This window comes from Lupinus angustifolius, chromosome LG17 (assembly GCF_001865875.1).
Source record: "Lupinus angustifolius cultivar Tanjil chromosome LG17, LupAngTanjil_v1.0, whole genome shotgun sequence".
Taxonomy (NCBI): domain Eukaryota; kingdom Viridiplantae; phylum Streptophyta; class Magnoliopsida; order Fabales; family Fabaceae; genus Lupinus; species Lupinus angustifolius.
Window position 1 is genome coordinate 6,496,782 of NC_032025.1, and position 20,562 is coordinate 6,517,343.

The 20,562-nt window shown below is 33.3% G+C and overlaps 2 protein-coding genes and 1 long non-coding RNA gene across 3 annotated transcripts; 1 reads left to right on the forward strand and 2 right to left on the reverse strand.

Moving 5' to 3' along the window:
* LOC109331340 (UPF0603 protein At1g54780, chloroplastic-like) lies at positions 2,011-5,176 on the reverse strand. The gene is made up of 3 exons (XM_019565763.1): positions 4,619-5,176; positions 3,632-3,824; positions 2,011-2,478 (listed from the first exon to the last, which is right to left on the reverse strand). Exons 1-3 carry the CDS (start codon positions 5,057-5,059, stop codon positions 2,231-2,233), a joined length of 882 nt encoding a protein of 293 aa, XP_019421308.1. The 5' UTR covers positions 5,060-5,176; the 3' UTR covers positions 2,011-2,230.
* Positions 2,488-2,954, forward strand: LOC109331343. Its single transcript, XR_002105779.1, has 2 exons — positions 2,488-2,709; positions 2,852-2,954. It is a non-coding gene; the product is annotated as an uncharacterized LOC109331343 (long non-coding RNA).
* Positions 18,313-20,257, reverse strand: LOC109330611 (transcription factor bHLH94-like). Its single transcript, XM_019564859.1, has 3 exons — positions 19,689-20,257; positions 18,778-19,182; positions 18,313-18,605 (listed from the first exon to the last, which is right to left on the reverse strand). The coding sequence occupies exons 1-3, from the start codon at positions 20,175-20,177 to the stop codon at positions 18,510-18,512; spliced, it is 990 nt and encodes a 329-aa protein (XP_019420404.1). The 5' UTR covers positions 20,178-20,257; the 3' UTR covers positions 18,313-18,509.

Consider the following 20,562-nt stretch of genomic DNA (forward strand, 5'->3'; position numbering starts at 1 on the left):
GAATGGATTTACTACTTCTGCCATGCTTTGAGAAATTATGAAATTTATATTATATAGCAACATGTTCAAACCCTTAGCATTTAGTCTTAAAAAGTTTATTGCTTTTTGTCTAATTCCTCTCACTGATTAAGCTAAATCATGTTAATGTCCACTGAGATTTTCATTTTGTATTCAATTACAAATTCTATTTTGGTGGTGAGACAACCGAATTAAGCATAAGCATAATGAAGAAGAATCCTCTGTTGTTGATAGTATATATGTTTTCGCCTAAGCATAATAAATAAGAATCCTCTTCGATATTAAAGAATGAAGTTTTTGTTTTTGATTTTAATAACAAAAAAATTATTTCATTATAAATAAAATGTTTATCATAACTTATATATTATTTCCTCGTCTGTTTTTTTTGCAGTAATCGCGAGATCTTTAGTCAAGGGATGAGTTTATTCTAGTCTTCTGATATCCAATGTATGAAACCAAAACAAGTATCTATGTGATTTGTAATAACAATTCTGTTATACGGGACAATTCATAATTGGTTCAGCCAAAAATGTTATTTAAACAATCTAGTTGCTACAACAACTTGGTTGAGAACTTCTTGTTACGTGAAGAATAAGGATGTCATATTTTTTTCCTTTTATTTACCCAATAAAGTTGTCAAACAAGTTATAACAACTTAGTTGTTGAAATAACATAGTTGGGATTCAAAGTGAGTAATGCTAATATTTTTTGGGCACTATATTTTGGCTCTACTTATATAAAGGAAATCACTTCTAAGCATAAGTTTATATATAAAGTTGAAGAATGATGGTTAACTCACAAAGTAACTTGTCCGTGAGTTTGACTTTATCATGAAATGATGGGTTACACATTATTGTTTGGTTTAATCATGACTTAGTGTGAATAATAGTAGCACAAACCCAAATTATCATTAGTGAAATTAGTTGATTAGTACGTCAACCATATAAAAAAAAAAGAAAACAGAAAATTATTAATATCCAATGGGACTTAGCTCATATGGTAGATGCTCCCGGGTCACCATATTCCCAAAATAAGTGTTATACAGCCTGAGGTTGACCAAAGGAACCTTAGTGGTGGCGTGCTGTATTTGAATATGTTTTGTTGAAAACAAAACAAAATTGCTCTCCATGTTGTGATTATAACTACTAACTTGTTTTTTTTTCCTCTTCCCATATTTACTCATTGAGATTTAGTTATCATGACACCTAAATATTTTAACAGGATAATGGAGTTAAATCTCATAGGATACTTAAGATCAATCTCATTTTTTGTTGTGAATTGTATTGTATTTGTAATATGAGAGTGATTGCTAGATAATAAAAAATTACTAAGAGGATTAACTTAAGATAACATATCTTATAATAATGTAATGAATAAATACATTAGACAATATAAGATTAGAAATGAATAACAATTGTAAAAAATCTCACTTAGATTTATGTGTGTGGAGAAGCTATAGATGCTTTATTTAGTAACTAGAGTTAGTTTAGAACTTGAAATGAATGTTTGCTCAATGACTAAAGGTAAAGGGTGACCAAAAAACACTAAAAGAAATTATTAAAAGTGATATAGATATAAATACTTGTCTATAAACAAAATTTATGATAAAATATTATGATGTTGTTTCACTTGGATGATTACATCTTCTCACTTTGTTTTTGGTATTCCTTATATTGGTGTGGCAGAAGCTATCATTGCCATATGTTTGCTACAAACAATCAAATAAATAGCACAAGAATGAAATGAAGAGGATAATACAAGAGAATTTGTTAACAAAATTCAACAAATTGTGCCTATATTATCGGGAGCACCATCACAACCATGAGCCCAAATGCCCATGAGACTTAAGTTTAATATATATAATTGGTCTTTTACCTACATTATTCCAACAGTAGGAAATGTGAATCGTGAATTTACAGTAATATATTTCAAGCACCCCACAAATTATATGATGTTAATTTAGCATATGTGAGATGTGACTCATAAGAGAAGTGTAGCAAGCATTTTCCTTTTTTTTGTTACTAAAAAACTGTCATATAACAATCCAACACTTTGGCATTGTATTTACAACCAAAACCATGATCTTACTATTCTCCAACATTCTCAACCTCAATTGTAACATTTGCATGGTTACAACTTACAACTGCACATAATACATCTGAATATGAAGGGTGAGAATTTGCAAGACAGATCTAATTATACAACTATTTTCTTACTTTCTGGATACATAAGCAAAGTATTGTGCCATAGGAACAACAAAAGCAATGACCAATAAACCTCCAACTACAAGAGAAAATTGGCCACGCTTCTCTTCTGTCTCTTCCCTAGATTTGTAGTTAGATTCACGTTTGTTGTCTTTAAATGAGGGTCCACCAGGATCAGGAAGGCCATCAATGGCAGCAACTAACCGTTTAGCAGTGCTATAAATAGCTTCATTGTACTTCTCATCAGTAGCCAATACTGCATGTTAAAACTAGTTATTGGTAGTTTTTGTGATAATATGAGTAGCCAATACTTGCAAAATATCTGATAATATGAGTGCATTCAAATGAGTAAAAAGTATATACATGTAGGTGGATGGTAGCTTAATGCAAAAACCCAAACTATCTAAAGTGCCTGTAATATGTGTGAACCTTTTCAGATATAGAATCATGCCCCTATATTTAAATTCTAGATTTAAAGTCTCTAAGGGTCTATTTGTGAGTTGAGTTTTAGAGGGAAAAAAAGGAAAAGAGAAGGCTTGAGAGCCATTAAATACACTATGAGATGGCTCTGAAGCCTTCCCTTTCTCTTCATTTCCCTCCAAAACTCAACTCGCAAACAGACCCTAAAGGTCTTATAATGAAAGAAAGGTTAGAACTTGGGGGACATGAATGGGAAATATGAGCTTCTCTGTCTATTGTGAATTCAAATTTTGCAATGTTGTTTATCAAGAAGAATAAGGATTTCTAATTTGGAAACTAGTTGCCTAGCTTTAACAGAAAAATGGGCTAATAGCCTTTACCAGCATTAGCATCAAACTATCAACTAAATTGACCAAGACAACTATAACAACAACCATCAAACCTTTTCCCATTTGGCGGGGTTAGCTACAAGGACTAGATTGACATCATAATATCCTATTTTGCTAATTCAACATTGTACACGAGCGATATCCGACCAAGTTTTACAATAGTACATGTCATTGAGATACAACAATGTTTTACATTGATTGTTGACAGTTTAACACAATCCTCATCTAGTGGAAGCATGTTATGACCTTCCAATTACAATTTTCATTTGTCCTTTATCAGTCTATTGTAGGAGGAACATAAAGAGTGGCCTAGTACACGAGACCCTCACTTAGTGGGGTCTGAGGAGAGTAAATATACACAATCTTACCTCCACAAGTGGATAGGCTATTTTCAAGATTTGAACCCATGATCTCATGGTGACTAAGCAACAACCTTACTGTTGCGCCTAGCTCACCCTCATTGTAGGCAGAACATGTTCCGACAAATCAGCAATTCAAGTTTGCCATATTGGTTAGTGGGAAAATTTCAACCAGTGTTGGAACTCCTTTGTAACCATCAGGTGATGAATCAAAGGGTAGGATGTAGGAACTAGGAAGTACCTGGAAGGTTCTCTGAGACGGTGGCATCAAGGATATTTTCTCCAACTGCTTGGACGAAAGCCGGGCCGCCACTGACTGCTCCTTCTTTCTGACTTGTGACAAGTACCACAATACCTTTGTTATTGCCTTCTTCTACAGAAGGATACCAACGCTCCAAAACTTGGTCAGCATACTCAAAAGCATCAGCTTTGCTCTGCAACCACATTATACAACTAAAATCTTTAACATCGAAATATGCTACGTACACGTAAATTTCATAGACTCCTCTCTCACATTCACTAATATGGCAGCAGAATCACAATATAGATGTGTAGAACGAGGAGAGTTAATATCATTAGATGGTAAAAGCTATGCATATTAAGTGAAACAAACTACTATTTTACTTTCTTTCACTCACCTTACTTCCTTATAGCTAAAATACTTCATTGAATTTTTTGTTTAAAGTTGGAACCTTGTAATTACAGCATTATACAAATTATATTTGTCTTATGATTAATCACTTCAACCCCTTCATATTTTTATATCTTATATATAATGCATCATGGCATACTGGTACCTTAGTTTTCAGAAATTTAACCCTACCTGTACCAATTATGAGTTTATGACTACCGTACCCGGTACTAGTACTCATACTTGTATCCATGGTATTAAATTGCAATTACGGTTGTAGAGATTCTCAAAACCATAATATTGCAGCTGTGATTTAAAACAATACATGTATCCATGTTACTTAGTATGTGTATAACTGTATCTGCATTGTTGTTTAGGTACTAGAGCATTTAATTTTTCCATTTCATGCTCCATTAGTTGAATTGCAGGGAAATAGAAAAGGCATGAACCTAACAATTTCTCAATGCTATAAGCACAGCAGATTATGACAGGAATTTGTCCACTCTTTCTAATATTGTAATTCCAAACAAAAGCATATGAAAGCAAGAGAATTAACATTAAAAACAGTTAATTTAAGCACATAGTTAAGTAACTAACCGTGAGTTTTCTCACTGTAATAAAATTGATGTGGAAGTTCTTCCTGGTTTCCAAATCCGACAATAACCTCCTCAAATCAGACTTTGTTACCCTACTAAGCACTCCTGCATCATCAACCACATATGATTCTTTAGGTGGACCCTCATTAAGTACATCAAATTCAGATGCAAGTGCATTGCCAGTATGCAAAAGTGGACTAAAGTTGAGAGCCAAGGAAATTGCCAAAGCTGCTAGGCCATGTTGTGCATGAGTGAACCAGCTTGTACATGCAGGCCAAGATGGTTTAAGAGATAAAGTTTGGTTCTTTTTGAGACATGAAATAATGGGTTTAGAGTAAAAATTAGAATTTGAGTTGGGTTGGGGAGAGACAAGGAATTTTGAGGTTGAAGCTTTGATGTTGAAGAGTGGAGAAAGAGTGTGAGTAGGAAAAATGGTTCCCATGAGGGATGAGGGAGTTTAGGAAGACAGGAGTTTAGGATGAAGGGTGTGAGTGTGAGGAAAGGATTCAAATGTACAAGTGTTTTCCTTGTCTTCCACGTCATTCTGTGGTTCAGATTTTGGGTGGTGTAGATTGGTTGGCTGTGTTTGAAACAGGATAATGTCTATAAACCATGCTGGTCTTTCGGGACAAGAATCTCATTTCCTTAAGAATGTCTCAAATCAATCATATTATGTTATGTTAGTTAAAAAAATTAAATATTTATGACTTTATCAATTTTTATTTTATTGCAATTGGTTAAGGACAGGGTTGAGAACAAATTTGAGGACAACATATCCTCGTCTAATCTTTTCCATCCCTACAAATTCTTAATTTTCATAAATTCTTAATTTTCATTTTCCCATTGTTATGACTAGAAATGCATAAAACAAATTAGAAGTGAACATACCAAAACTTGATATAGTGATATGAGTTTCACTTATATGTAAGATGGCAATGAACTCGAACCCACGAGTACCTGCAGATAATACTTGCAATAAGTTGTATATGACTTTGTATTTTTAGACTCGTAGGTAATTGAGATCTGAAATTTTGAAACTCACTGTTAGATGAGTCTCCGGATAATGAGGTACTCAGACTTGTGGTGCCCGAACTCGTTATTCCTTGCTAAATATATATATATATATATATATATATATATATAGTTAATTCATAATGGTAATGTTGGTAAACATTGAGGTTATATTATTGTTAAAGAGTGTGATATGATGTTAATTTATATTGGTAATCTAATGTTATGTTAATTAAATAGTTCTTACTAAATCAATTTTACATCATAAAGTTGAAGTAGTAACTTTGTTTTTTTATGATTGTTTAGTAAAATGACTTGTTTAATAAGAAATTTAAATTGGGTTTAAAATTTTAAATTATCTTTTATAATTTTTTTCCTTATTGATTGCTTAAATAATATATAAGATTGTAGGAAACAAACCAACAATTACATAAATTACTTATAATTATTTTTAATATTTTTTAATTTGTGGGTACCTGCAGATCTGTTAGGTGCCCAAGGACACGTTGATAATAGACCCAATGAGTATCTGCACGAGTCTAGGGCGAGTCTGGGTCCATAAATGAAACAACAGGGTGGGTCCGGGTAATACACTACCCGAACCCATCGTGCCCCATTGCTATCCCTACTTATCTCTTATGTTAAAAAGTTAAAAGTTTAATTCTTAAGTGATATTTGTTTGGAGAAGTTGTGACTATAGATGGTAGAACGGACAAAGTTTGCGAGTCCGCCCACATAACTAACAAAATTTTGGGACAGAGCTTAACATTTTTGTAATTATCTCTTATGTTAAAAAGTTAAAAGTTTAATTCTTAAGTAATATTTGTTTGAAGAAGTTGTGACTATAGATGGTAAAACGGACAAAGTTTGCGAGTCCGCCCGCATAACTAGCAAAATTTTGGGACAGAGCTTAAAATTTTTGTAATTATCTCTTATGTTAAAAAGTTAAAAGTTTAATTCTTAAGTGATATTTGTTTGGAGAAGTTGTGACTATAGATGGTAAAACGGACAAAGTTTGCGAGTCCGCCCGCATAACTAGCAAAATTTTGGGACAGAGCGTAAAATTTTTGTTCATTTGCCAGTTTAATTCTGCATGTTTCCTCGCCATGTTTGCGGACATTTTTATTAGGCAATGTGGGCGACCCACAGACATGATATAAGTGAAAAAAATAAGAAACATTCAAAAAACTTTATGAAATACGATTTGTTCAATATCATATAAAATATTAAAGTATTTTTAGAAAAAATCTCGTAAGCTAGTTTATTTAATTTTGTTTACTTTATTGTATGAACTTTAAATTCTTTTTATTATTTATTAATGTATGTGGGCTGTTCGAATTAGCCAATTTTAAAACGGGTAGAATTTGCAATTTTTGTTCGTTAAGACAATGCGGGATGCCTACGCCCGTTTAAATATTGTGAATATTTGTGGGCATGCACAAAATGAATCAGCAACCTGTTTTTCCATCTCTACGGGTAATATATTTGAAAGGATTAATTTCTTATTAAAAAAATTAGCGTCAATGTGGTGCTTGTGAATGTGTGTGAGATAACAAAAAAAGAATGTAAAATCTTATGGTTTGGAGTGTCTCTCATCCAAAAACTATTTTATCTAAACTGGAAACGATCCTATATTTTGATGTCCACATTACCTCCCTTCCTTAATAACGGTCATGATAACTGTTTCCATTCCATTATTTTCTCCACTCTTGCTAATCTCCAAAATCCTAACCCAACCAACTATCAGCATCACTAAATCATCAACTCAATCTCACTTCCAAAAGGCATCTCATTCTCCAAACTTCTTTGCTTTACATTGGCCTAATTCATCAAAAGTTATTCATGCTTTCATTTGTCTATTATTCATGTTTGTATGTAATTTAGAAACTACAACTAAAAGTTACAAGTCAAAAGTGTGATTAGAAACTTAATGTCAATATAACATTGAACTGTTATGTTAGATGCCTCTCATTATTATGCCTTAAAAGAATTTTATGACTATTTTATGGCTCTCTTTAAGAGCATTTTATGTCACTTTTATGGCTTTGTTTCCAAGCATCCAATGCTTGGAATCCAAGATACCAAGACTTTGCTTGCCTATAAAAGGACACATATAGAGAGCTTCAAAATCATCTTCACAACACACAACATCTCTTTCATTTACACATATATTGTGAGTGCATTCTTGGTGAGAATTCTTGTTCCATTTGAGAGAGTATTTGTGAGAAAAAATATTGTCATTTGTCCTCATCATTATAAGAGGATTTCTTGTACTCTTCTTTTTTACATAGTGGAATTTTGCTCTTGATCGCCCGTGGTTTTTTTCCTCTCACACTGAGGATTTTTTCCACATTAAATCTTGTGTGTTATTTTCTTTATCCTTTACTTGCTTCTCTTTTGTTCTCAATTGATTCAATCCTGTGCTTCCGCATTGTGCTCTATCCTTCACAAGTGGAATCAGAGCTCTTACTAAATTGAGAATTTCAAAATGTCTGCAAAATTTGACATTGAGAAGTTTGATGGCAAAATTAGCTTTTCTATTTGGCGAGTCCAAATGAGGGCCGTTCTTATCCAGAGCGGATTAAAGAAAGCTTTAGATGGGAAGTCAAAGAAACCAGTTTCCATGACCGATGATCAATGGGACGAGTTGGATGAAAAGGTGCTTTCAACATCTCAACTTTGTTTGTCGAAGGAGGTTCTTCGTGAGGTTGCCAATGAAGAAACCGCTGCGGCTTTGTGGCTGAAGTTAGAAACTTTATACATGACCAAGAGCCTCGCAAACAAGCTTCGTCTCAAAGAACGGTTATACACCATTCGTATGGTTGAAGGTACTCCTATTCAAACTCATCTTGATGAGTTTAATTCTATTATTATGGATATGCAAAATATTGATATTAATATTGAAGATGAAGACAAAGCTGTTTTGTTGGTTGTCTCTTTACCTTCTACCTATAAGCACTTCAAAGAAATCATGTTGTATGGAAATAATGATACCTTATCCTTTGAAGATGTTAAATCTAATTTATTGTCCAAAGAAAAATTTGATCTTGAAGTTAATTCTGTGGACAAGGGTGAGGGCTTAAGTGTTCGAGGTAGAACTCAAGAAAAAGGGAGTACCAATTATAAAAAGTTCAGATCCAAATCCAGAGGTCGCAAATCCAACAAAACTTGTCGCTATTGCAAGAAACCGGGGCATGACATTCCTGATTGTTTTATCTTAAAGAAAAAACAAGAAAAACAAGATAAGGGAAAATTTCAACAATCCTCTGAAGCTGCTAATATTGAAGCCAATTCTGACGGTGATATTCTTTTATCTGTTGTCTCTTATAATAATAGGAGTAAAACAGAATGGATTCTTGATTCTGGATGTACTTTTCATATGTGTCCTTATAAGGACTTATTCACCACTTTTGAACATGTTGACAGTGGTGTTGTTTTGATGGGCAATGATACCCAATGCAAAGTTGCAGGAATAGGTACTATTCAGATCAAGGCTCATGACGGTGTTGTCAGAACCTTGGCTAATGTCCGCTATATTCCAGATTTGAAGCGGAACTTAATTTCTCTTGGCACCCTAGAGTCTCTCGGGTGTAGGTATTCAGCTGAAGGTGGAGTTCTAAAGGTATTGAAAGGTGCTATGGTATTATTGAAAGCTAACCGGATTGGTAGTTTATATGTCTTGCAAGGTTCTGTTGTGACAGGTTCAACAGCTGTATCTTCTTCAATGCATGATAATGACATTACCAAATTATGGCACATGCGCCTGGGCCATATGAGTGAAAAAGGTATGCACCTTCTAAGCAAACAAGGTCATCTTGGTAAACATGGCATTGGTAAATTGGATTTTTGTAAACATTGTGTTTTTGGGAAACAGAAAAAGGTTAGTTTCTCCACTGCAACTCACCGTACCAAAGGTATTCTTGATTATATTCATTCTGACCTTTGGGGGCCTTCTAAATTTCCTTCTCATGGAGGATGTCGCTATATGATGACCATCATTGATGATTTTTCTCGCAAAGTTTGGGTTTATTTTCTGCAGCATAAAAATGAGACTTTCTCCACTTTCAAGAAGTGGAAAACTCTTGTTGAAACCCAGACAGGGAAGAAAGTGAAGAAGCTTAGAACAGACAATGGATTAGAGTTCTGCAATGGTGATTTTAATGAGTTCTGCACAAAAAATGGTATTGCTAGACACAAAACTATTCCAAGAAATCCTCAACAAAATGGTGTTGCAGAACGGATGAACAGGACTCTACTTGAGAGAGTTCGTTGTATGCTCTCAAATGCTGGGTTATGGCATCGGCGTGAATTTTGGGCTGAAGCAGCATCTACTGCTTGTTACCTGGTTAATCGTTCTCCACATTCAGCACTTGATTTCAAAATCCCAGAAGAAATTTGGTCAGGTAATCCTGTTGATTATTCTAACTTAAGAATCTTTGGATGTCCTGCTTATGCACATGTTAATGATGGTAAATTAGCTCCAAGAGCTGTTGAGTGCATATTTCTTGGTTATGCATCTGAGTCTAAAGGATATCGCTTATGGTATTCTGATGCAAAGTCACGGAAATTAATTCTTAGCAGAGATGTGACTTTTAATGAGGATGCATTTTTATCTTCTGGAAAACAATCTATTGTGTCTTCTTCTACTAGTACAGGTAATCTACAGGGTACTAGCGAGAAGGTGGAGTTGATAGTGAAACCTACAGTTCCTAATGTTGATGTTCCATCTTCCTCTACAAATCAATCTAGCATTGATGATCATTATGTTGATTGTGATGACAGTACAACTTCTCCTATTCATCAGCAAGAAGATGATTATTGTATTGCTCGAGACAGAACCAGAAGACTAATTAAAAGGCCAGCTAGATACACTGATGGTGATAATTTAATTGCTTATGCATTGTCAGTTGCACAAGAGGTAAATGATGATGTTGAACCTGCCAGCTATACAGAAGCTGTTTCTTGTGTTGATTCGTCACAGTGGCTAGTGGCTATGAATGAAGAGATTGAAAGTCTTCATAAGAATGGTACTTGGGCTTTGACAGAGCTTCCCGAAGGCAAACGACCATTACGATGTAAATGGATCTATAAGAAGAAAGACGGTATTCCCGGGGTTGAAGATCCAAGATGCAAAGCACGACTAGTTGTTAAAGGTTTTAATCAAAAGGAAGGTATTGACTTTAATGAGATATTCTCACCTGTTGTTCGTCATACTTCTATACGTGTTTTGCTTGCTTTTGTTGCTTTATTTGATTTGGAGTTGGAGCAACTTGATGTAAAGACAGCTTTTCTACATGGAGAGCTGGAAGAAGAAATTTACATGGAACAACCTGAAGGATTTATTGTTCCTGATAAGGAGCATCTTGTCTGTCGATTGAAGAAATCATTATATGGCCTTAAGCAAGCTCCCAGACAATGGTACATGAGGTTTGATTCTTTTATGATTGGGCAAGGTTATTGCAGGAGTCAATTTGATGACTGTATTTATTTCCAGAAATTTCCAAATGAATCATTCATATACTTGTTACTGTATGTTGATGATATGCTAATTGCTTCACGTGACAAGTCTTTGATCCGGAAATTGAAAATTCAACTCAATAATGAGTTTGAGATGAAAGAATTAGGTGCAGCCAAGAAAATTCTTGGTATGGAGATTCACAGGGATCGTCAAGCTGGTAAATTGTTTTTATCCCAAGAGAAATATATTGAAAGAGTGCTTGAAAGGTTTAATATGAATAATTGTAAACCTGTTTCTACTCCACTTGCTGCACATTTCAAGTTATCTTTAGATCTTTGCCCACATACAGAGGAAGAGATGGAGCGTATGTCACATATTCCTTATGCTAGTGCAGTTGGTAGTCTTATGTATGCTATGGTGTGCACTAGACCTGATTTAGCATATGCTGTTAGCATGGTAAGTCGATATATGCATAATCCTGGAAAGGATCATTGGAGTGCTGTAAAATGGATTTTTCGGTATCTAAAAGGTACTTCTGGTATTGGCTTGGTATTTGACAGAAACAAGGCTACAACTGATGACGTTGTAGGTTATGTTGATTCGGATTATGGTGGTGATATTGACAGAAGGAGGTCTCTTTCTGGTTACATCTTTACTCTCTGTAATAGTGCTATTAGCTGGAAAGCTACTCTTCAGTCCATTGCTGCATTGTCTACGACTGAAGCAGAATATATTTCAGCAACGGAGGGTGTGAAGGAGGCTATTTGGCTCCGAGGTTTGGTAAATGAACTTGGTCTAATACAGGGTGTTCTTACAGTGTTTTGTGATAGTCAAAGTGCTATTCATTTGACCAGGAATAATCGTTATCATGACAAGACCAAACACATTGATATAAAACGTCACTTTATCCGAGATATTGTTGCTATTGGTGAAATTATGGTGGAAAAGATTCACACATCAGAGAATCCAGCAGATATACTTACCAAGCCACTTCCGAATACCAAGTTCCAACTTTGCTTGGACTTGGTTGGTCTCTACAGCACTTGAGTGCCCTTCGGGGCATTATTTGGCGATGAGCAACTTATCAAATTCGAGCCAAGGTGGAGATTGTTAGATGCCTCTCATTACTATGCCTTAAAAGAATTTTATGACAATTTTATGGCTCTCTTTAAGGGCATTTTATGTCACTTTTATGGCTTTGTTTCCAAGCATCCAATGCTTGGAATCCAAGATACCAAGACTTTGCTTGCCTATAAAAGGACACATATAGAGAGCTTCAAAATCATCTTCACAACACACAACATCTCTTTCATTTACACATATATTGTGAGTGCATTCTTGGTGAGAATTCTTGTTCCATTTGAGAGAGTATTTGTGAGAAAAAATATTGTCATTTGTCCTCATAATTATAAGAGGATTTCTTGTACTCTTCTTTTTACATAGTGAAATTTTGCTCTTGATCGCCCATGGTTTTTTTCCTCTCACATTGAGGGGTTTTTCCACGTTAAATTTTGTGTGTTATTTTCTTTATCCTTTACTTGTTTCTCTTTTGTTCTCAATTGATTCAATCCTGTGCTTCCACATTGTGCTCAATCCTTAACATGTTATAAAATTTTCAGTTGAGTGAGAGCTGGTCTTCTATTTTCTTATAGGATTATAATGCAGGACTATCCCTATATGGGAACAAGGTAAAACCAAGACTTTTGCACCCCTTGATGAGTATTTTAACATCAAACTCATGACTCCTTATTTTCTTCCTATGCACTCACATGTTTACTTGGAAGAAAACATGATCTTCTTGTGTATGGCTTAAACAGATATGAGGTTTTTAGTGTTAAAACCCTGCCTCGTTGCTATCCCTATTATCATGCATATAATAACAAACATTACTCTTATTAATAATTCATATCCCCGTGATGTAAAAATTGTTCATATTAGTCCCTAAATCTATTACCAATAATTCATATATGTGTTTTGTAGGTAAAATGCAACTATCATTGAATCATCAAAATATCTGAGATAGCAGCCATGGACACAGGAAGTAAAAGAGCTGGTGGTCTATTACAATTTCTATTAACATGTCGGATATCAAAATGAATAAGTGAAGCAACCACCGGGTTGAGATCAAACAACATATGACAACCATTTTTAGCATTGCAAAAGATCAAAGAATATGTATTCACGGCCATTCTTATGTGACCCACATTTATCATGAAATTTAGTGCCCATCTTAGTGCCAAACCCTCTGCAATGAGAGATGAATAGGACTGCTGCAACAACTTTGAAGCACACAAAATTATTGAACCTTGATCATATGTGAGAATTGCTCCTACTCTCGTAGTTCCAATGCTAAAACAAGAGTTGCCTCATGTGGTGAGAATATAGCTTATAATATACCATCACATATTTACTTTGGCACACAATGTGGCTAGGTACATGGTTCACACAGTGAGACCTTCTTTATAAGGAATAGTGCATGAACTCGGTACACTATATTTAGGATAAATGAGAGAATTGTGTAACTATATTGCATATGTTTGTCCATGAGTAGCTAGGATGGTAATATGGTATCCGGGGGCTTTCAAAAAGTCAGTGTTGGGAAATATTTTGACTTTGGCAAATCAAAGACCGAGGATTTTGGTAAATTCTCCAAGCATTCTTTGCCAGAATTGCTGAATTGAACCTCTCCAAATTTCGGAAATCAAGGCCCCATACTGCTACCATTTACAAATGAGTCCCATCTTGTTTCAAGCCCTACCAAAAGTTTTTAACCATAGTGAAATTGTGAACTGTATCATCCAACAATTGGAATATGATACCAAATCACATGCATAAAATTGGTGTATCAAATTCAAAAACATTTTTTCATTACAAATATGTTTACACCCAATGGCTGGTAGTACAAAGTGATACCCACAATAGCAAACTCAACCACATTTTAAAATAAATAAAATCAACATAAGAGCACTGATAGTTTGGTTACTAACTTGTAGTGATGATTCTGTTTGGTTTTCTGGCTGGTGCAATGATGATTCTACTATTGAGCAATATTAATAACCAATCTTTTTGTTATTTATAAAAATATGTTATACTTATTTTAAAGAAAATCAATATTAGAACAATTAAATATTTATTGTTTGATAATATATGTTATATAAATTATTTATACCAAAAATATCGTAACAAATTCACTTATTATATCAATTAATTTTGTGACAATTTCAAAAAACATTCAGCAGTGTCTCAGGCGAACCAACATAAGGTTATATTTATTCACAATTACTTCAGTTTCTTTCCTTCAATTATAAGAGTCTTACTCTTTTATATCCTTCCCTATTTTAGGGTGACTTTCATTGCTATGATAGTGACTCTCTCTTTTTTGCTTTATAATATTTGATCAAAGAAAGCAAGTCACTGTCTTCAGTCTTGGTACTATTCCCTTGCATTGTGTTATATGCTGCCAAGACTATTCTTGCTTCTCTTTTTGTACCTTCTCTATTTCCCTTAGCTGCAATGCAACTCTAATGTATCTTCATGTTTTGCTATAAATGGCACATTTTGATTCAACCGACTTCCTTTTTAACAAACAAGGTTTGAAATAATGCAAGAGAGAGGGTTGGAATCTATGAATGTCACATTCCTCACAAGAGAACAAGAAGGTGAAAACAAACATGTGTTGAAGAGATGGAAAACAATCCTAGAACTTATTCAATATTCAATGAATGAGTTATTATTATTATATTTTGCTCAGCTGCACAAAGGGACGCTGTGTCCTTTGTAGGGTTGTAGTGATTCATGTGAAATCTGACATTATAAAATATGGGGTAAAACAAAAGGGTAAAAGGGCCTAATATGTATTTCAAAGGTCGGTTGAATCTGTAAAAGAAGACATAAATCTCACAGTTATGATATTATATTTTTTACCCAGCTATTCCTATCACTTGTTTTTATATTAGTTGGAGAAGTTATTTTTATTAGAAATACATTTTGATACTAACCGTAAGGCATAAACATAATGTATAGTAATGGAAAGAATAAATAACAAAATTATTATGAATTTTTAAGTCATATTTTCATGTGAAGTGTGACTTATTTTAATATATTCCCTTCACTCACAGGACTACATGTCTGAAGTGGTGTGAAAGCTTGCAAGATAGGAGATCCGCATATGGTACATCAAGAAGGTTAGGCTCCAATACTATATTATAATGGTTAGATATAACTCAATCTAAAAAACTAGCACATAGAGTGAAAGTTGTAGAAACCTTATAAACAATGATTAGACCATATTCTTATCCAATGTAGGACTTATCTTATAAAGTTATAGATTCATTATTATCTTTTAGTAATCTTATCTATCAAATTCAAAAGCGAAGGGATTAGGTATGATGATGGTATGATAGATAATTCAAAGGATACTCCAATTGTTGATTCATTAACATAGATCGAGTATGGATCATGATCCCTGGCTTCTAATTCTTGTGTGCCTTGCTTGTTGATGATAATGATAGATAATTAATTTGTTTGGCACAATTTATTGGTCTTTAACCTACAAATAAAACAAATTGAACATCAATTTGACTCAGTGAAAAATCACTTTTAAAAAAAGTAAAGTGATCAATAATAGGCTTGAGTTGTTACTTCAGGAATGTGATGACCTCAATACCCTTGAGTTGTTACTTCAGGAAAGACTTTTATAGGCTTTTTGATTTCACAAAAATTTAGGAGTTGCAGAACTCACTTTTCAGTATGCAAAATGACTACTTTTGGGTATCTTTGTTAGCTGGTGGTACTGGTAGTTTAAAAGGAAACATATTCAGGTACTTACTTGTAAATGCTTAAAGTGTTGAAGATCCCTATAAAATTAGAAAGTAGTATATGAATTATGTTATTACTGTTTTGGATTTGACCCATAGAGGAATTTTTATTCAAACCGAATAATGTTTTAAATTTGAGAAAACATGACAGAATGAGACCATGGTTGTTGAATAATCATCATGCTAATTCACTTCTTTAATGCACACAAAAAGTTCGAGTACAGAATAATGAAAAGGGTAACAATTTTAATACTCTATTTGCTGACTCAAAATACTCAACTTAATCACAAAAAGGAACATGCTTTAACTAAGTTTAATATAGATATGCTTGTTATTAGGTAAATTTTTTGATGGGAGCCAAAAATCATGTGTCAAAATTTGAACTTATATACTCAGGTTTTATGTTTAACAACTTTTTGTAGGAGAGTATTAAAAAATCTCACCACCACAAACTATCTTTTATTATTATTATTATTATTATTATTAGAGAAAAAGATGTATGAACCGACAATATTTACATTGTTGTTGTATTATCTATCATTTATTTTCAATTATCGTTAAATCTTAAATAAAAATGTAATGCAATTAATGGTAGATGATGCATTAATTGTATTTAAATTAATTTTATACCGTAAATGTATAAATATTATAGTCTTACTATTATTAGAGTAAATCTTATTTTAGTTCTCAAACTTTTTGTATACTTATTTGCTCCTTGGAAATTTGAAAAATTAAAATTACCAAAATGTAAATCAAATTAATTTTCTTTATAACCTCTTACAGGTACTATTTTAATTTATATTTGCACTATTTAAATACTAATTCGATTTTTATTTTTTTCAATGATCAAAGAAAATTTATAAAGACTAATATTCACTCCTCCGATTATTATTATTTTCACCTTTGATTCGACTGGAACATAGTACAACTTGGTGGCGCCGTTGCATTATTTTATATTGAATGTGCTAATCATTGCATGTTTTTTGTACACAAAAAATGTATACAGTGACATATATGAGTTTTAATCATTATTGATTTATCATCTACTATCCATTTATAATCATTATTTATCACATAAAGAATAGATAGTACAATGATCATATATAAATTTTTTTGTACACAAAAAATGTATGCAATAACATATATGAGTTTTAAACACTATTAATTTGTCATCTATTATCCATTTTTATTCATTATTTACCACATAAAGAATAGATAGTACAACGATCATATATAAATTTTTTCCTCTGTTTGTGCATAGATATTACACATTCAACAAAAATAATTCATGATATAATGTAGGTACACGTGCATGTATAGGTTCCTGAACCAAGATCACGTGCATGTACAAGTTCCTGGACCTGGATACAGTTTGGTAATTTTGATAATGATGATAATGATAATGTTGGACCTATTTTTTTGTTTGTCCATTGTGAAACATAAAGATGCATTCAAAGAAAAAAAGGTTAACTCTTCTAAAGCTGTGCTATGCACCCTTCCTTCTAGCTATGTGATTCAATATGTGTCTCATCTACAGCAGAATAAATGCAAAACTTTGGCATAATCACTTTCATTTAGTCACATAAACAACTTCTATATATTGTACTATTTGAGTCACAGACGCAATAATTCAGCATTGCAAGTCACATATATCTAATAATCATGGAAAAATATAGAACTCAATATCTCTTCCATTCACCAAGACTTTGATTTAATGATAGATTTTCAGATTGGCTAAAAGTTCTATGGTTCAATTCCTTGTGATACTTGTTAGGAAATATAGTTAAATACCTCAAAAGAGATTTTCGTTAACTATATGGTGAGGAAATACTATTGGTTATACCAAAAAAATAACTTCTTCAAGATAAGGTTGGTGACTATGATGATTCTAATTGAAACTTAATTTTTTTGTACTACAAAGAGTAACTCCAGGAGTAATCTATCTCCTAACAAATGTTGCTCACATTAATTGAACTATTGACTTTTTGATCAATTAGAATCTAACAGGGTGTTACACTACTAAAACAAAATCTCCTTGATATATTGAAACTTAATTCATCAATCTTCAACTCAATTTACCAAATTCAAATTTATTAACTTTGCAATTGTTTTATATGATGCAAGATTATTCCGAATATAAGACGCAAGACATTTTTTATTTGTTCATGAACATAAAATTATTAAAATTTGACAACCAATTAAAAGAAAACAATATGGACTAATTAATGTAACAATTGCCAAAACCCTCTGGCTCTAATTTTCATTATTTGGGCATAACAATTTGGCTTATGGTTGAGACAGAAATTACCTACCAATATCAAAGAAAGTTAGGCAAAACTAACAGTACATAAATACAATGCCTCAAGAACAAATATACCACACTCAACCCCATAGAAAAAGAGAATATAGAGATAGCTAGCTAGCTAAAATGACATATATAAGAAGGAATAAACCAAAAACTTCCTCCAATGAACCCACAGAATAGCACTATGAGTACATTAACAAAGGATGAACAACCATTTGCAATAATGAAAAAAGAGAGAACATCTAGCACTAGCATGAATAAGTAGAAAACTAAATGTGGCAAAAGTGGTAAAGATTAGATCTTAATTCAATATTGTCTCTTGTTGAATCCTATCCAGTATTTGGTTTACAGCTGCAGCTATATCATCTACTGATCCTAACTCGCAATCATCTTCAACCTGCAAGAAATTTTTTCAATACAATAACAATTTTAGTGCTTAAAATGACATGGAAAGGAAAAAATACTCTAGCCTCTAGTGGCATAGAAAAGGAAAATGATCACTGATTATAAACTAAGGGTCAAAAGGGGCGTAAGAAAAAGTGATATGAGAAATGAGAACAAAGACAAACCTTAACACTAAGTGAGTATAGGATAATTTCACCAGTGGTTGTAACATTTAAGTGCAAGATTGTGAGGCGCATGTTGTGTAAATCTGATACAATCTTCAGGAGCTGTTTTGGCTTCTTTTTGGATCTGATCTTGAGATTTGCATGGTTTTCAACCATTGTTACTTCTATATCAGCAATGCCAAACTGAACTTTACACACTTGTTGCTCACTTGAGTCCACAGAATTATCACAACTACTAGCACTTGTTGAATACTGAGGAAAAGTGAAGAACTCAGAAAATGGAATATTTGCATCAACCACATCAGATTTTCCTTCTGTTTCCTTTTGAGAACCAATATATTGCAGCTTGTGCTCAAGTTCCTTAACAAAGTTAATAGCACCTCCAATTATAGAAGCTTGATCACCCTGCATTCACCAACAAAAACGAGTTGGTTTAGCAAAAGCTAAATGTAGAAGCATTGTTGGAAGCACTTTTGGTTTATTAAATAACTGTTGCCCAAGTTATTATAATTGATTATTTAGCTATATGGGTTTTTAACATTTAATTTGGAGTACAAACTTTGTTGGATCCGACACTTTCATATGACCAAACTTTAGGATAAATTCTGATATCATATCAAAATAATTGTTGGCCTAACTCCAAAGTTAAAGGTAACTCATATTAGAGGATCAAGTTTTTATAAATGGTTCTTTACTCATATATTCAATCTATGTGACTTTAACCTTTGTCAAGGTTTGTGTTGGGAACCACATCAAGAATTTCTATAACTTGGTTAAGAAAGTAAGGTACCTATTTCCACCACAGAGATAAAAAAAACATCTTCAACATGAGAGAAAAATAGCATCATGGACTTAAAACAATGTATACAAGTTTAGATGAAGAAGTAAATAAGAAATGAAGTATAATATACCCTTTGGACATAAGACTCTGGCATTAGTGTCTTAATAACAGAGAGATACTCATTCATCTGCTTCCTTCTGTTTCTCTCAACAGCAATGTGAGTCATTCTCTGATTCTCAATCTCTTCCCTGTTCTTTCTGCTTCTTGCTCTGCGCCTTTTGGGACGATAACAGGTTGAGGTATCAAAGTTCTGTGTGTTGCTGAAATGATGAGTAGTGGCCTCAGAAGATGGTTCATTAGAGATATTATGAAGTTCATTTAAGTGATCATAACTCAGTGCTGTTTTGTTCTCTACAAAACTTATAGACCCTTCTCCTTTTTGCTTCTCCTTCTGTTCATTTTCAAGGCTTAGGAGGTGTTCATAGCCCCAGGTAGTAGCACCAGAAAGCAAGTTATTGTGGTATAAATCTTTGACTCCATAACCAAAAGGGTCTTGTAGTGTTTGTTGATATACCACTGCTTCTAGTGCCATGTCTCTTTCTCCCTCAGACCAACACATGAACACAATTTTGACAATGAGGCCTTCAACAAATAGAGTGGAGAATGAAATATATGAGTGTTGTGTTTTCTTTATGAAGAGTTTTTGGTCTTATAAAGACATTGAGGATTAAAAAACAGATTCAACAGTGCTTTGCACGTGAAATGGAATTGGGTGGGAACATTTAACAAAGACCAGATGTCCCTAAAATATATATGTTTAGCCAATCATATTATAACAAGTAATATAAAAATATTAATTTATATTTTTATAAATTTTTTTTTAATGAAGTGTTATTTTTTAATTAGATTAAGATACAAATCGAGCATGTGTCTCCATTTTGTGAAAATTGGGTTTATTTCAGGCAGACAAAGTCATATGAAGAAGCGTTACTTGAATAATGGAT

Bases quoted from the DNA above. Each gene is read 5' to 3' on its own strand.
- LOC109331340 (XM_019565763.1), bottom strand. From the start codon at position 5,059: ATGGGAACCATTTTTCCTACTCACACTCTTTCTCCACTCTTCAACATC. The intron at 3,825-4,618 runs GTTAGTTACTTA...ATGTGGTTGCAG, and splicing joins TTACAGTGAGAAAACTCACG to AGCAAAGCTGATGCTTTTGA. The intron at 2,479-3,631 runs GTACTTCCTAGT...TTTAACATGCAG, and splicing joins CGTCTCAGAGAACCTTCCAG to TATTGGCTACTGATGAGAAG.
- LOC109330611 (XM_019564859.1), bottom strand. From the start codon at position 20,177: ATGTGTTGGTCTGAGGGAGAAAGAGACATGGCACTAGAAGCAGTGGTA. The intron at 19,183-19,688 runs GTATATTATACT...TGGTGAATGCAG, and splicing joins CAGAGTCTTATGTCCAAAGG to GGTGATCAAGCTTCTATAAT. The intron at 18,606-18,777 runs GTTTGTCTTTGT...AATTTCTTGCAG, and splicing joins TATACTCACTTAGTGTTAAG to GTTGAAGATGATTGCGAGTT.